Source organism: Anomaloglossus baeobatrachus, unplaced genomic scaffold (genome assembly GCF_048569485.1).
Source record: "Anomaloglossus baeobatrachus isolate aAnoBae1 unplaced genomic scaffold, aAnoBae1.hap1 Scaffold_258, whole genome shotgun sequence".
Taxonomy (NCBI): Eukaryota; Metazoa; Chordata; class Amphibia; order Anura; family Aromobatidae; genus Anomaloglossus; species Anomaloglossus baeobatrachus.
Genome location: NW_027442135.1, coordinates 24,093 through 42,605, shown reverse-complemented (window position 1 = coordinate 42,605; position 18,513 = coordinate 24,093). Strand labels below are relative to the sequence as shown.

Genomic DNA, 18,513 nt, shown 5'->3' with positions numbered 1-18,513 from the left:
ACTTCTGACTAAATCTATCACTGGGCCCTCGGTCCCCTCACAGCCTTAGATAGGTTCCACATCTATGAGCCGAGCCGGATACCTAACCCTAGGCTGACCCTGGTCTGGACCCTAGGTTGGATGAGCTCTTCGTCAACCCCACTAGGCACTAAAGGACACACAGGAATAACAAACAAGGGGAAACAATATACAACTTATCTCTAGATGACTCAGTAAGAAGTTCAGTAAAGAGCAGCAACAATCCTACTGATGCGTGCAAGCCACCTGCTTGCATCCAGAGATTGCGAAGGAACTGAATATCACCAGCACAAATTCAGGGAAAATGTACTTAAACCCAAGGGGATATACAGATGATTAACAGCAGAAGGGAAGGGGAGCTCTGCTGGGTCCTACAGGGAAAAGGATGAAAACCCAGCAGAGGAGCTACCTAGTACACTGAATACTGACAGCAGCAATAATAGAAAGTCAGGGACCATTTTGCACAGCCAGACGCTGTGACTTTCTATTGCCGGACACCACAGGACTGTCTGTTACCCGTGACAGACAGGGACTCCTCTGATTCCAATGATGTGTCATTTACTGAGCTGCTTGCTGTTTTGATAAAATTACAGTATTATTATTAGGGGATTATCACTAGAGAACTAGTAAACCAGCAGCCATGTATCCTCCATCTCCATCAGCTCTGTATAACCCCACCTCACCCCTGATTGGCAGCTTTCTGTCTATGCTTATTGTACACAGCAGCCAATCAGTGGTGTGGGTGTGGTTATACACAGAGGAGCATTTTGAGAACTGGTAGATCTTAAGCAGATAAAATTGATTTTTATCAAAACTTCAGCAAGCAGCCAAGTAAGTGACACTTCACTGGAATCAGGGTCTCTGCTTATACAGGTCAGTTGGACACACATTACAAGTAGCTTTCTTCCTCCTAATCTATAAACGACATCCTGAAACCATACGCTATTAAATGTTATATATGTAATCTGAAAAGTAGGCAGTATTTATAAAAATGTACAAAAGATGTTAGAAATGGAAACAAAACAATACAGCATATACAATTACATAAAATAAAATAGAAAATTAGGGAACCTGGGTCACAGAAATGGCTTCAGATTTCTGGAAGGAAGGACTCCACTTGAACGTACAGTACAGACCAAAAGTTTGGACACACCTTCTCATTCAAAGAGTTTTCTTTATTTCCATGACTCTGAAAATTGTACATTCACATTGAAGGCATCAAAACTATGAATTAACACATGTGGAATGAAATACTTAAAAAAGTGTGAAAAAACTGAAAATATGTCTTATATTCTAGGTTCTTCAAAGTAGCCACCTTTTGCTTTGATTACTACTTTGCATACATGTAACAATGTTAAAAAAGGAAGACCCTGATGATGAGGAGAGGGGACACCTCCTCCAACTCACCTGAGGCTGTACGCTATGCTCCCGAACGTCTCTATACGGATCCTTCCTCCCATTGTCATCATGTGACTAGGCCTTTGCTCACCCTGATCTCACCTTGGCTAGTGAGAAGGATGGCAAAAGCAATAGTATCACCACTCCAATAATACAACACAAGGTAAAGGATACAGAGGGAAAATAGACACAAAAAGTAAAAACACGTCAAGCTCTTCTAATGCAACTAAACAGCACAGCTGCAATAGTCACAACTCCTCAGCTTTTTCCAGAGACAGGTTCCTTCCACTTTTAATAACGACGAGGCGTGATCACAAAATAGATGCACCGGAGATTAAGGCTACAAAGGACAGTCAGATTAGAAAAAGTACCTAACCCCTACAGCACTAAAAGAAAGTAAATTCACTCAAATCAAGTTGTAAACCTACGAAAAATAAGGCACTGTGACCTTCTGATCCCAGACTCGCCAGAGGTCTCCCCAGAGCGGGACACACTCATGACACATTATCCATAAATTCACTCATACTCAAGTTCATTTTTTTCTTGTTCTGTATTGGAGATCTTCTCATATCCTTCTTATTGGTTCTCCTTCCTCCTCTTCATTTTCTGAATTCCGGAATTCTCTGAATGATGTAATAGAGTAACCATTTTCTCTTTGTTACTCACTTAAATTCTCAGGATTACAGTCTGAAGATTCCAGATCTGTAGATTTTTGCAGCGTCCGTGCAATAGTTATTGTGAGAGATTTTCTTCGAGATTTACTTGTTTGAATTGGAGAGGATTTTTTCTTTTTCTTATATATACAATGAGAATAAGACATCAAACAGTGTCTATAAACCATCAGAAGGTGTTTGCCCAACATTGCGCTATGAGCCAAATGTCTATCATGGTGCAGAGAAAGGCGGCAATCGCTCTCCCCCTAGAAGTGGGACTCCTGGGACAGACAGGGGACACATTTGGAGTGGAAAATGTGTGATCAGTGTTGGACAGAAATAAAATCCATTTTAGTATAGATTATTACTTATGTTGTGCTCTGATCTGGAGGAACAGGAATTGTGAGCACTTTGGGAATGTCACAGAATGGATTGATAAAGGTGTAACTAGATTGTCCCCATTATTTAGAGGAATGTGATATGTACATTGTGTAATGTTCAGCAAAGATTTGGGTAACAGAAGAATGACTGTCACTATCTGCAATTATTATTTTACTCAATAAAGGATGAAAATAAATTATATTCACTGATAAAGGGGAGAATAGATCAATAGAAAATAATCAATAGATGTAAGGGGAAGAAAAATAAAGAGTTATCACAATTTTATGGATCATTGTTGGATATTTGGCTGACAACATACACTTGTTACACGCCTGTCCCGTGTCTGGGATCTGTGCCCTTCCCCCCGGTCTGCTAAACTTTCTTCTGCTCCACGTTGGGCTTTGCATGTAGCCTTTTAGTTAGTGTGTGCACAGCGACCTGTCTGAAGTCTCCAGGACATCTCCAGACTATCTGTGGCCTCCAGCACCTCAGCTACCAATCTGCCTGTGGCTTCCAGTATGTCTGCACCTGTCTGAGGTCTCCAGGACGTCTGCGGCATCCAATACCTCAGTTACCTGTCTGCCTGCTGCTTTCAGAACCTCTGCAACCTGTCTGCAGTCTTCAGGACTTCTGCTGTATGCCTGTGGCAGCTTTTACCTCTGCTGCTCGTCTCTGGTTTTCCTGGATATCTGCTAAATGTCTGTCAACGGCTTCCACAATGTCAGCTGTCTACCTACAGCTTCCATTACCTCTTACATGCGAATTTCTTAAGGGAGAGCCGCCAATAGCTTTGTTACATAACTTCTAGCCTGTAGGTAGTAAAACACCGGGAATGTGACAGTAGGATATTTAGCCTGAAGCTCCTCTATTGAGTACATGCGATGTTCCTCTAGATGGATCAAGTGTCTGACAGACGTTTGGGTATGTGCGCACTAGGCGTTTTTTTCACGCTGCGTTTTTATGTGCGTTTTTGTCTTAAAAAACGCACTTGCGGCAAAAAAACGCATGCGTTTTTACCGCGTTTTGGTGCGTTTTTTTTCAGTGAACAAATGCCATTAAAGATTGTTGATGAAAAAAAAAAGTTTTGATGTCATTTCCTTCTTTAATATGTTCTTCATTGTATGCAGGAGAGCAGACAGCTGCAGAACTAGTGTATGTAGGAGAGCAGACAGCAGCTGCAGAACTACAAGGCTCAGCATCCTCCATCCAGGACTGTATGCAGGAGTTTTTTGCCCAAAAAAAAACAAAACATAAGCTTCGCTATATTTTTGCATGCTAGCCAGACACAGCGGACAGAGACAGGCTGCCCCCAACCCCCAGCTGCCTATTTGTACCCGGCTGGGAACCAAAAATATAGGGAAGCCCTTTTTTTTTTTTTATTTCATGAATTTCATGAAATAATTAAAAAAAAAATGACATAGGCTTCGCTATATTTTTATATGCTAGCCAGGTACAGCAGGCAGGTACGGGCTGCCCCCCAACCCCCAGCTGCCTATTTGTACCTGGCTGGGAACCAAAAATATAGGGAAGCCCTTTTTTTATTTCATGAATTTCATGAAATAATTAAAAAAAAATGACGTTGGCTTCGCCCAATTTTTGAGTCCAGCCAGGTACAACTAGGCAGCTGGGGATTGGAATCCACAGTGCAGGGTGCCCTTGCTTTCTGGGCACCCCCGCTGCGAATTGCAGTCCGCAGCCGCCCCAGAAAATGGCGCTTTCATAGAAGCGCCATCTTCTGGCGCTGTATCCAACTCTTCCAGCTGCCCTGGTGACGGTGGCTCGCTGGGTAATAATGGGGTTAGGGCTAGCTGTATATTATCAGCTGGCCCTAAGCCCGAAATTCATGGTGTCACGCCAATATTAGACATGGCCACCATGAATTTCTAGTAAAGATAAATAAAAAACACAACACACAGAAAAATATTTTTATTAGAAATAAAACAACACAATTAGTGACTCCATCTTTATTGAAATAAAGAACCCCCTCCGCAGTAATCCTGGGTCAAGGGTCCCGCGCCTTCCAATCCGGATCCAATATCATCTGATCGGTTTGCTGGAAGGCAAAGTGATCAGATGATGTGTCAGGATCAAGGATGTGAATCACATGACACAGCAGCTGATTGTATAAAAGCCGGTTATACAATCAGCTGATGCATCAGTAGAAAAAAGAAAAAAAAATACTGAGTCACGTCCGTGCTGATTACCGGCAGCTCCTGGAGCGATCGGATGAGAGTCTGATCCTGTCCCATCGCTGCAGGAGCTGCCGGTAATCAGCTGATGAAGTCTCCTGATGGCAGGATCAGCTGATAAGTTAAGCCGGCCGGGCGCTAAAAAGCCGGCGACACCGCGAGAATTACGATCAGCTGATGCGTCAGGTGACTGCATCAGGTGATCCTTTGCCAGGTCCTGCAGGCTTCGTACGTGCCTGAGAGCACACAGCCGAAGCAGAAGTACCGGGACAGGAGCTGGGAGCGGACATGGCACCGGGACCCTGCAGACAGGTGAGTATGACATTTTTTCTACTGTTCACTTTGTTTTTGCCGCTGCCTCCACCTCCCGCCCAGCCATGACGCCGCACGGGAGCTGACATGCACAGGATGGAGGTGGAAGCGGCGGTGACGGTACCGGGAGGATTCATGCTTCTGTGTTTACCATCAGAAGGAATCCTCTTCCTGTACACGTCACTTTACTACCCACCCCTTGCGTTTATAGCTGCGTTTTTAGTCATAGAAACGCAGCTATATGCGTTTCTCTTTGCGTTTTTGAACATCTCATTGAACTCAATGGGTGAAAAACGCAGTGAAAAACGCAGAAATAATTGACATGCTGCATTTTTGTGGTCACCACAAAAACGCAGCTACAAAAAAACGCTGTGTGCGGACAGCAAAAATTAAAACTCATAAACATTGCTGGGGAAGCAATGTCACTGCGTTTTCAGCGCAAAAGCGCGGTAAAAACGCCGCTAAAAACGCAGCAAAAACACCTAGTGCGCACAAGGCCTTATAGGATGTATTGTGTACAAGGAAAAAACCCTCCCTCCCCTGGTAATAAATGCTCTGTTTATGGCTGGATGCATGTGGGCGGAGACCCGAACTGCCCAATCAGTGACTTCCAACGGGGTTCAGAACCAGTCCGGTTCCCGAACTGAACTTTATTTAAAGTCCGACTGAAAAACCCGAACTTCAACGGGTCCGTATATCTCTATGTGTGGGTAGCCCCACAAAAAAGTAACCTCTTAGATATCAGACAGATAAAATCCTTTAGTTTTTTTTATTACAACAATTATCCTTTGTAAAGGAATCAGTTTTATAACATAAAAAGCCCCATTTATGCGGGGACCACTCCTGATTCATGAAGAGGTAAATGCCTCCTCATGAATCTGGAGCTTTTGACGAGTGGCATGTGTCTCCTTGTGCCATGCTAGAAATATTACTCCCATCAGACACTGGAGTGAGATTTCTGGCATAGGGAACAACAAGGAGCTGTGGTATCACGCCCCCGTCCCACCCAAGCTTTGCCAATTTTAGAGTGAAAATGCCAAATCTTGGCACAACTTTCCAAATTTTTGTGACAGTTTTTTTGGCATAAAAGCTTTGATAATTTGGGAACAGAGCGTCTTAACAACTTCCACATATCTAGGATGCAGTGTGATTCAATTCTCCCCTCACTATTATTGTGTAAAATGTCTACAGCTCTGCATCAACTCCAGAGGTTCTGAGGCAAAATCATCACATCTAGACAAAAGAGAAAGCTAGGCATGGAGAATATATATTTACAAGCATTTATTAACAAAACAAGATTTGAAATGCAATTATATACAATGTGATATACTTCAGAGTTCCTATCTCCAATCTGGGGCTGCGCTTTTTAGTAAATAAAGCAGTGGGCAACCTGAGATTAGTGAATTATCTAAATATAATCCAGTATCAAAACCTTTCACAAATGTTCCTAAAGGCTCTCAAAAAGGCTAACAGTGTGCCAGCTAAAAAAGAAAATGAATATTCACTGCTCCCCACGCCATAATCCCACCAATCTCTAGACAATGAAGCCAGCCCCAACCAAGAAGTAGGCGGTATTATTAGCATGGGGAGCAGCGAATATTCATTCTCTTTAATATCGGGTACACATGATTACTAAGCCGTCCACTTACTGCTATGACTGGGCGATCACGTGTGTCTACTATTAGACATTGAATATTCACTGCTCTCCAAACCCATAATCCCGGCTGTGGGGAGCAGTGAATATTCTGGCAGCTTACCGAAAGAAAATGTCCGTAGACCTTGAGAGCTAAGAAGACATTGTAGACAATCCGTTCCAAGCAAAGACTGAAGATTATTCCGAGATAGCAACAGAGCAGATAAGACAGGTTATGCGGCAGGATGACACACGCAGGTGTCTGGCAGAACAGCAGAATTAGCAACAGATGAAGAAGTGTCCCCCGAAAGACATGTGGGGCTCTTATACATATTAGACAAAGGAAAGCTCATACTGCAGAGAAAGGCGTATACGTTGGAGAACAAAGAATATAATGATACATCATGACATTATTTACGAGCATTGCGGTATAAACGTATTGGATTCCTATGGGCCTCCATGATACTTTTCACTAGTTCAGCCATGTCATCATTGCTGACATTTCTGATCCCTGAAGGCGCCTCTACTTCACATAACTCTTCACACACTGACAACTCTATTGACAACTTAATTTCTTTATCAATTTAATATACCTGCTATTCATGACGACACATCACCATCTATCAACTGACGCAATTGTATTCTTCTATTCGATTTAACCTTTTTTGGGCCTTTTCTTATACTTCCTAATTACACTGATGTCATCTCTATCTCTTCTCTGGGGGGAGAACTCTAGCCAGTGCATCTCATTAGCTGCAAAGTTAGTTTGCTCAAGTCTTCCCAAGATGGCTGTTAGATACAACATGACTGCTCAGCACATTATGGCTGACTATTCTCTAACACTTACGTCTGCGTGTAACTGGGGGCACATGGTAGTAATGTCATGCGCTTCTCCGCTTACCTGGTGAAGTCACTTGCTAGCATCAGAAGAGAACACCGTGCACCGGAAGAGCAGAGGGATGGGGAGTATAATCATTTCTTTTCTTATGTATGCAGTGTGATGGGGAAATATATACCAGAATGGGCCCAAGATCAGGGCTATACAGTTAGGTCCAGAAATCTTTGGACAGTGACACAATTTTCGCGAGTTGGGCTCTGCATGCCACCACATTGGATTTGAAATGAAACCTCTACAACAGAATTCAAGTGCAGATTGTAACGTTTAATTTGAAGGTTTGAACAAAAATATCTGATAGAAATTGTAGGAATTGTACACATTTCTTTACAAACACTCCACATTTTAGGAGGTCAAAAGTAATTGGACAAATAAACCAAACCCAAACAAAATATTTTTATTTTCAATATTTTGTTGCGAATCCTTTGGAGGCAATCACTGCCTTAAGTCTGGAACCCATGGACATCACCAAACGCTGGGTTTCCTCCTTCTTAATGCTTTGCCAGGCCTTTACAGCCGCAGCCTTCAGGTCTTGCTTGTTTGTGGGTCTTTCCGTCTTAAGTCTGGATTTGAGCAAGTGAAATGCATGCTCAATTGGGTTAAGATCTGTGGATTGACTTGGCCATTGCAGAATGTTCCACTTTTTTGCACTCATGAACTCCTGGGTAGCTTTGGCTGTATGCTTGGGATCATTGTCCATCTGTACTATGAAGCGCCGTCCGATCAACTTTGCGGCATTTGGCTGAATCTGGGCTGAAAGTATATCCTGGTACACTTCAGAATTCATCCGGCTACTCTTGTCTGCTGTTATGTCATCAATAAACACAAGTGACCACGTGATCACGTTGCCTCCACCATGTTTTACAGAGGATGTGGTGTGCCTTGGATCATGTGCCGTTCCCTTTCTTCTCCAAACTTTTTTCTTCCCATCATTCTGGTACAGGTTGATCTTTGTCTCATCTGTCCATAGAATACTTTTCCAGAACTGAGCTGGCTTCATGAGGTGTTTTTCAGAAAATTTAACTCTGGCCTGTCTATTTTTGGAATTGATGAATGGTTTGCATCTAGATGTGAACCCTTTGTATTTACTTTCATGGAGTCTTCTCTTTACTGTTGACTTAGAGACAGATACACCTACTTAACTGAGAGTGTTCTGGACTTCAGTTGATGTTGTGAACGGGTTCTTCTTCACCAAAGAAAGTATGCGGCGATCATCCACCACTGTTGTCATCCGTGGACGCCCAGGCCTTTTTGAGTTCCCAAGCTCACCAGTCAATTCCTTTTTTCTCAGAATGTACCCGACTGTTGATTTTGCTACTCCAAGCATGTGTGCTATCTCTCTGATGGATTTTTTCTTTTTTTTCAGCCTCAGGATGTTCTGTTTCACCTCAATTGAGAGTTCCTTAGACCGCATGTTGTCTGGTCACAGCAACAGCTTCCAAATGCAAAACCACACACCTGTAATCAACCCCAGACCTTATAACTACTTCATTGATTACAGGTTAACGAGGGAGACGCCTTCAGAGTTAATTGCAGCCCTTAGAGTCCCTTGTCCAATTACTTTTGGTCCCTTGAAAAAGAGGAGGCTATGCATTACAGAGCTATGATTCCTAAACCCTTTCTCCGATTTGGATGTGAAAATTCTCATATTGCAGCTGGGAGTGTGCACTTTCAGCCCATATTATATATATAATTGTATTTCTGAACATGTATTTGTAAACAGCTAAAATAACAAAACTTGTGTCACTGTCCAAATATTTCTGGACCTAACTGTATATACAAGAATGGGGACATATATACTAGGACAAGAACCATATATACCAGGATGGGGATCATATATACCAGGATGGGATAAAGATGGGCAACATATATACCAGGATAGATATACAATATACACGAGGATGAGAGACACATCAACAGTACCTGGAAGGGGCCCAGAATGGGTGACATCAGTACAGAATTGGGGGATTTTATCCCAGTAACAGTGTCAGCAGCAGATCCCCCCCATAACAGTGCTTCATGACCACATTTTTTGTGTCAATCTTTTTCCCTATATTTCTCCTTCAAAACCTAGGTGTGTCTTATGGTCCAAAAAATACAATAGGTTTAAAAAGAAATAAAATGGTTCTTTTCCTCACAAATTCTTACTTGAGCAATTGTAGCCAATCTTTTTATAAAACCCTTTGAATTATAGTACATCATGATGGCTTCTCCTGTGTGACTCATCGGACAACAGGATCTGATTAGTCTTAAAACCATTTGGCAAATTCTGAAAGCAAGAATGGCTGCTCCGCTCTGTTGGTTTTCTGATGGTTGGCAAAACTTGATTTACCAGTTAAACATTTCAATTATTCACAACATGAAAAAGGTTCCCTTCCCTGTGCAGCATCTTCACATGTTTAACAAGACCTGATTTACTAGTAAAACATTGCCCACATTCTGAACATGAAAACGGCTTCTCTCCTGTGTGAGATCTTTGATGCCTAACAAGATGTGCTTTACGAATAAAACATTTCCCACATTCTGAACATGAAAACGGCTTCTCTCCTGTGTGAGATCTTTGATGCCTAACAAGATGTTCTTTCCGAATAAAACATTTCCCACATTCTGAACATGAAAATGGCTTCTCCCCAGTGTGAGATCTTTGATGCACAACAAGAGTTGATTTCTGAGTAAAACATTTCCCACATTCTGAACATGAAAATGGCTTCTCCCCTGTGTGAATTTTATGATGTTTAAGAAAATGTGATTTACTAGTAAAACATTGCCCACATTTTGAACATGAAAATGGCTTCTCCCCTGTGTGAGATCTTTGATGCACAACAAGATCTGATTTCTGAATAAAACATTTCCCACATTCTGAACATGAAAATGGCTTCACCCCTGTGTGAGATCTTTGATGCACAACAAGAACTGATTTCTCAATAAAACATTTCCCACATTCTGAACATGAAAATGGCTTCTCCCCAGTGTGAGATCTTTGATGCACAACAAGAGTTGATTTCTGAGTAAACCATTTCCCACATTCTGAACATGAAAATGGCTTCTCCCCTGTGTGAATTTTATGATGTTTAAGAAAATGTGATTTACTAGTAAAACATTGCCCACATTTTGAACATGAAAATGGCTTCTCCCCTGTGTGAGATCTTTGATGCACAACAAGAGCTGATTTCTGAATAAAACATTTCCCACATTCTGAACATGAAAATGGCTTCTCCCCAGTGTGAGATCTTTGATGTACAACAAGAGTTGATTTACTAGTAAAACATTGCCCACATTTTGAACATGAAAATGGCTTCTCCCCTGTGTGAGATCTTTGATGCACAACAAGATCTGATTTCTGAATAAAACATTTCCCACATTCTGAACATGAAAATGGCTTCTCCCCAGTGTGAGATCTTTGATGCACAACAAGAGTTGATTTCTGAGTAAAACATTTCCCACATTCTGAACATGAAAATGGCTTCTCCCCTGTGTGAATTTTATGATGTTTAAGAAAATGTGATTTACTAGTAAAATATTGCCCACATTTTGAACATGAAAATGGCTTCTCCCCTGTGTGAGATCTTTGATGCACAACAAGATCTGATTTCTGAATAAAACATTTCCCACATTCTGAACATGAAAATGGCTTCTCCCCAGTGTGAGATCTTTGATGCACAACAAGAGTTGATTTCTGAGTAAAACATTTACCACATTCTGAACATGAAAATGGTTTCTCCCCTGTGTGAAGTTTCTGATGTCTAACAAAGTATGATTTCTGAATAAAACATTTCCCACATTCTTGACATGAAAATGCCTTCTTCCCAGTGTGATATTTTTGATGGTCAACAAGATGTGATTTCCAAGTAAAACATTTCCCACACTCTGAACATGAAAAGGTCTTCTCCCCTGTGTGAGTTTTTTCATGCATATTAAGATTTGATTTCCTGGTAAAACATTTCCCACATTTTGAACATGAAAATGGTTTCTCCCTTGTAGGAGCAGTTTCGTATTCAACATCCCTTCTGTAACTTTTATTTTGCTTAAAATTCTGTGATAAATCGGAATTTTGGACTTTTTTGAAAAGATCAGATGATAGAGATTTCCTAGGAAGGACTGAAGGTATATCTGGGACAACAACATGCTCTTCATATGTATCATGTGGGATACTTTCATCATCTGTTATAAATTCTGAAGATATTAGAGATCCATCTGAACTCCCAATACAGTCATCTGCTAAAAATAAACACCAAGTTATTAATTTTTAATGATATCTTGAAAGTACATTTAATTTTTTTAAACCGTAACATCAGAAATTAAATTAGGGAAAAAATTATTCGAAATCTGTTGTCCAATATCGAGATCTAAAGGCCCCTTTACACGCTACGATTTATCTGACAATATGTCGTCGGGATCACGGTTTTCGTGACGCACTTCCGTCATCGTTAACGACGTCGTTGCGTGTGACACCTACGTACGACTCTGAACGATCTGAAAAATAGCGAAAATCGTTGATCGTTGACACGACGTTCAGTTTCAAAATACTGTTCGTCGTTTGAAACGCAGCAGACATATTGCTACGTTTGACACCCTGCCAACGACGAACAACATCCACATGACCGCCTTGATCAAACAATATCTCGCTGAACGATGTAGCGTTGTTTGTGAGATGGGTACGAGTGACCGCTACAAAATGACTTATGAGCGATCTCGGCAAATCGTAGCAACGATCTGGGAGTGTCACGTCGCTAACGAGATCACTAGCGATATCATTGTGTGTAAAGCAGCCTTAAGAGTTACATCTTTGTTAATTCGGCTGTCCCATTCCTAGCACCAGTTCTCTGGAATGTGCTACAGTAAATAATCTGATTGATTGTCACATTGTGACTGCAGGATAATGAGGGATAGGGGGCTCCTATACTGTCCCTCACACTAGGGGACCCCAAGCTATTCCTAACCTCTGGATTACCCCTGAAGATGGAGATGCCGGAGTCTCGTGCATTACTAGTCTACTGACTAGATCTAATCTGTAATCCCCAAGGGAAGGAAGGGGCCGGATTATGATGGAAATACAGATTAAGGCCCCCTTCACACGTCCGTGAAAAACACGCACGTGTGTTACGGGTCGTTTTTCGGGTCCGTGTCCCGTTTTTGTGTCCGTTTTTATGGTCCGTGTGGCATCTGTGTGAATTGCGTATGCTAGCCGTGTTTGTGTGTAGAATGTCCGTGTGTGCGTGTGGAATGAACGTGTATGTGTACGAGGAATGTCCGTGTGTGTGATGCACAATGTCGTTTATAAATGTCGGCTGACAGCAGACAGAGTTGCGCGATGAGAATGAACTCGGGTTAACTTCACCCAACTTCATCCTCATACCGCGTCTCTGTCTGTGTCGAGTACTGATTAGCGGTCACCTGTGAAGGATTCACCGGTGACCGCTAATCCCCCGAGTGACTGAAGTTTCCCCCCCTCTCTCATACTCACCGATCCCCGATCACCGGCGCGGCGCTTCACGGCATTCACACTGCTGCGGCGGCTTTTACTATTTTGAAAAAGCCGGCCGCTCATTAAACAATCTCGTATTCCCTGCTTTCTCCGCCCACCGGCGCCTATGATTGGTTGCAGTGAGACACGCCCCCACGCTGAGTAACAGATGTCTCACTGCAGCCAATCACAGCAGTCGGTGGCCGTGTCTATACTGTGCATTGAAATAAATAAATAATTAAAAAAAACGGCGTGCAGTCCCCCCAATTTTAATGCCAGCCAGATAAAGCCATACGGCTGAAGGCTGGTATTCTCAGGATGGGGAGCACCACGTTATGGGGAGCCCCCCACCCTAACAATATCAGTCAGCAGCCGCCCAGAATTGCCGCATACATTAGATGCGACAGTTCTGGGACTGTACCCGGCTCTTCCTGATTTGCCCTGTGCTTTTGGCAAATCGGGGTAATAAAAAGTTAATGGCAGCCCATAGCTGCCACTAAATCCTAGATTAATCATGTCAGGCGTCTCCACGAGATTTCTTTCATGATTAATCTGTAAGTTACAGTAAATAAACACACACCAGAAAAAATCATTTATTAGAAATAAAAAACACAAACATATACCCTGGTTCACCAATTTAATCAGCCCGAAAAAGCCCTCCATGTCCGGCGTAATCCAGGATGGTCCAGCGTCGCTTCCAGCTCTGCTGCATGAAGGTGACCGGAGCAGCAGAAGACACCGCCGCTCATGTCAGCTCCACGCGGCAAATGAAGACAGCTGCGCGATCAGCTGTGCTGTCACTGAGGTTACCCGCGGCCACCGCTGGATCCAGTGACAGCGGGTAACCTCAGTGACAGCTGAGCTGATCGCGCTACTCACCTCAGTTGCTGCGTGGAGCTGACAGGAGCGGCGGTGTCTGCTGCAGCTTCTGTCACCTTCATGCAGCAGAGCTGGAAGCGACGCTGGACCATCCTGGATTATGCCGGACATGGAGGGCTTATTAAAGTGGTGATGAGGGAATTTGTTAGTGTTTTTTTTTATTTCTAATAAAGGATTTTTTCAGGTGTGTGTGTGTGTTTATTTACTGTAACTTACAGATTAATCATGAAAGGAATCTCGGGGAGACACCTGACATGATTAATCTAGGATTTAGTGGCAGCTATGGGCTGCCATTAACTCCTTATTACCCCGATTTGCCAAAGCACCAGGGCAAATCGGGAAGAGCCGGGTACAGTCCCAGAACTGTCGCATCTAATGTATGCGGCAATTCTGGGCGGCTGCTGACTGATATTGTTAGGCTGGGGGGCTCCCCATAACGTGGGGCTCCCCATCCTGAGAATACCAGCCTTCAGCCGTATGGCTTTATCTGGCTGGCATTAAAATTGGGGGGACCGCACGCCGTTTTTTTTAATTATATATTTATTTATTTCAATGCACAGTATAGACACGGCCACCGGCTGCTGTGATTGGGTGCAGTGAGGCACCTGTCACTCAGCGTGGGGGCGTGTCTCACTGCAACCAATCATAGGCGCCGGTGGGCGGGGAAAGCAGGGAATACGAGATTGTTTAATGAGCGGCCGGCTTTTTCAAAATAGTAAAAGCCGCCGGAGCAGTGTGAACGCCGTGCAGCGCCGCGCCGGGGATCAGGGAACGGTAAGTATGAGAGAGGGGGGAAACTCACCGACAGACTGTGAGAGAGGGACAGACAGACAGAGAGACCGACCGACGGACTCAGGGAGATCGACCGACATAGACAGAAATAGAAAGAATGGCCGACATCGCTAGAAAAAAAAAAACACCAAACGGACTATAGGTAGATGCATACGTGTTTACTAACGTGTCTGCACATACCCATAGACTTTCATTGTGTGCATGTGTGCGTGCTCCGTGCAGATAACGGACATGCACCCGTGCAAAACGGAAACACATATGGATCACGGACACGCACACACGGACATAATGAAATAACGCATGTGTGACCACAATCATAGATTAACATTGGTGCATGTTTGTCCCTGTCTCCGGTATATACGGAAACGGAACAAACACGCACGTGTTTCACGGACGTGTGAAGGGGGCCTAAGACAGATGGGAATCATTGCAAATTCACAAAAATAAACAGTGAGAGGCTAAGGAGAAAAGCAAGAGCAGGAAGGCAGCAACAATAATGACAACAAGGGTTAACACAACAACAGCTCACAGTAATAATGCACAAAACACCCATAAATCTGGATCACAAAACCTCACCAGGTCAGTATAGGTAAACTATAGCTGGCATTAATGAAATAGTCCTGCCAGCATATACAGAACGGGAGCAAACAATACTTTCTCCTCTACAGCATGTGATCACAGACATTAACAAGCAGCCCAGCAGAGAATAACTCTTACTAGCCTGCCCAAGCCTGTGGTTTGATGCCTGTGTCTCCCTGCGCTGCTCACAGACAGCAGAGAAATTAACATGCAAAGTACCAGAGTCTATCATTTCAACAGATCCTGACGCTGCCATGACAGTTGGCAAAACCTGCAAACATCTCCTTGAAACATTGATCCACAACATAGACAATTTCAAAGAGGTTTTTTTCGAAGATGAAAATAAAATAAAGACAGATGTTGAAAACTCAACTGGTTTGTCTGAGACTGTAATGCTGATGGCCTATCCTAAAGCCTGCTTTACACGAGTCGAACTATCGTGCGATAGCACGAGTGATCGTACCCGCCCCCGTCGTTTTTGCGTAATGGGAAAATCACTGCCCGTGGCGCACAAACTCGTTTAACCCCGTCACACGCACTTACCTTCCGGATGACCTCGCTGTGGTCGACGAATGTCCACTTCCTGAAGTGGGAGGAACGTTCGGCGTCATAGCGACGTCACACGCCAGCCGGCTAATAGAAGCGGAGGGGTGGAGATGAGCGGGATGTAAACATCCCGCCCACCTCCTTCCTTCCATTAAGCCGGCGGGTGCCATGGGACGCAGGTAAGCTGTGTTCATCGTTCCCGTGGTGTCACACGGAGCAACGTGTGATGCCACAGAAACGATGAACAACCTGCACCCATGAAAATAAACGATATTATGAAAGTTAACGACGAGTACACGACTCACGATTTGTGAGCGATACTGAGGCGCTCGGAAGTGTCACACAAGACGACGTAGTGCGCTATGCCGGATGTGCGTCACGAAAACCGTGACCCCGACGACATATCGCATGATATATCGTCTCGTGTAAAGCCTGCATTAGGCTTTGTAACCAAAGCAGGTAGCAGGGTCTTGCAGCCTGTACAGATAAGCATAAGGGTTCAAATTCATCAAGACCAGTGATGTACACTGAAAAATGATGCCAGGGACTGGAGTGAGATTTCTGGCATAGGAAACATTGCAGTTTGTTATGAATTAGAGAAGTGGTGGCATCACACCCTTGTTCTGGCCAAGTTCTGCCCATTTTGGCAAAGCTGGTTAAAATTGGCGTGAACACACACACACACACACACACACACACACACACACACACACACACACACCAGCCTTTGGTCACATGATGTGATGTAAAAAAGGTCCTTAAGCAGTCCTATAATTGGCATAGAAACACTGGGGCCACTAGGATTATGGGGGCCCTGTGAAATTGTCCAGTTTGCTCTCCCTTTCCCCTAATACCAGTCCGGCATGCCAGCCTGTGTCCTGTTCAGTTCATTTAGACTCCTGCAATTAAGAGACCTTTGGTTACATCATGTCACATGACTTTGAAATCATCAAAGTTCCTTAAACAATCAACCTTAGAATACAACTGATGGAGTCCATAAGAGAGTAGGGTTCCTCAGAAATTGAGCAATTTGATTCCTCCCAACTCCTGACTGTAACTGGGGCTTATTCTTGGAGTAGGGCTTATATTTCAAGCATTCTCGAAAAATCCCATAAAATCATGTTAGGGCTTATTTTTGGTGTAGGTCTGACTTTCAGGGAAACAGGGTATTCATGAACACTCTGCAGGTCTTTGAGTTGCCTTCATAATGACATAGAGAAGACACTAGAAGCAAACAGCAGAAGAAGCAGAAGCAAAGAAAATACAGCTGAAAAACCCAGAGCAGAAAGTCTAAAAATGTAAACACAAAATTAGTGCAGAAAGTACATGAGTAGATATCTCTTACTGGATAGAGCTGGAGGAAACACATCCTTAGGAACATCGGGGTCTTCTTGTTTACAGTCCTGTGGGAGAAGAGGACGGGGACATCTCTCTGGTGTTGTCCTCTTACTGGATAGACCTGGAGGAGACACATACAGGGACTGAATTCATTCCTTACATACAGATAATTATAGGCCGTGTGTATTTAGTCCTGTCTATTACCTGGTGATGTGAGGGGCAGGGGATCCTCCATCATGACGTCCTTGTACAGATCTTTGTGTCCTTCTAAATACTCCCACTCCTCCATGGAGAAATAGACGGTGATGTCCTGACACCTTATAGGAACCTGACACATACAATGATACCGTCACCCCCGATCCCTTCATAGCATTACTGTATAATGTCCCAGCATTCCCAGCAGTGTCACCTCTCCAGTCAGCAGCTCAATCATCTTGTAGGTGAGTTCTAGGATCTTCTGGTCATTGATGTCCTCATGTATCGGGGGGTGAGGTGGAGGCCCCGTGATTGGGCTCAGGGGTCTTCCCCATCCCTCAGACACAGGGGCTTGACAGCGCTCACTAGAGGTCTTCTTCACTACTGTGTAATCCTGGTTATGGAGAGACACAGTAATAAATCTCACTACAGACATTTCCAGAGTCCTCACCTCTCCAGTTCTGTCCATCTGTTATTCCCATAGATAAGAATGATGTAATGTAACGTCATGAGAATCTCTCACCTCTCCAGTAAGCCGGAAGAGGATCTCTAGGGTGAGGTGTAATATCCTCTCCGCCATCTTGTCCCTGTCCATATCCATCCTTGATGGGTCAATCAGGAGGATTCTCTTATATAGAAGATCTCCACTGAGTGGATCCAATATTGTAGGGACCTGAATGGGGAGAAGATGACAATGTAACATCATACAGAATCCGCTGTAATAATACAATTACTGGAGATAACCGTTCACTAGATAGGGATGATTGATGCATTGCCATGAGGAGTCTAGACTAACTCTGCTGACTCATTACAGTGAATGGAGCCTTTGAGGGTTTCTTCTGAATCATGTCATTTGAAGAATTACATGTAGACCTTTCATGCTAATAGGTTGAGGAGAAGGGACGTAGCCTCACTGCGCCCTGAACCAGGCTTACCCAGAGGGGCATGATTAAGTGCCTACCCAGTCATCACCAGAGCCTCTGTAATTGGACTTTGCTGACAGTAGGCACCAGTTACCAATGTGTTCCACCAACAGGCTGTGTATCATGAGAAAGATGGGGTGGGAACCACTGCCTCTAGAGAAGACCAGGAAGGATAAACCCTGTCACTTACTCTGAGCAACCCTGAGCTCCCCGATGTCCCAAGACAGGTTCTTTCACGTCGTGCAACAATCACGTGTCTTACCTAACCAACAACCGTGTCTAGTGAGCAGGGCAGGAGGAACACTAGTCCTCCTTTAT

The 18,513-nt window shown here is 43.6% G+C and overlaps 1 protein-coding gene across 1 annotated transcript; it reads right to left on the bottom strand.

Moving 5' to 3' along the window:
- Positions 1-8,716: 8,716 nt before the first annotated feature.
- LOC142263439 (uncharacterized) lies at positions 8,717-17,384 on the bottom strand. The gene is made up of 3 exons (XM_075332222.1): positions 17,282-17,384; positions 17,085-17,198; positions 8,717-11,697 (listed from the first exon to the last, which is right to left on the bottom strand). The coding sequence occupies exons 1-3, from the start codon at positions 17,364-17,366 to the stop codon at positions 9,824-9,826; spliced, it is 2,073 nt and encodes a 690-aa protein (XP_075188337.1). The 5' UTR covers positions 17,367-17,384; the 3' UTR covers positions 8,717-9,823.
- Between the last annotated feature and the right edge of the window lie 1,129 nt (positions 17,385-18,513).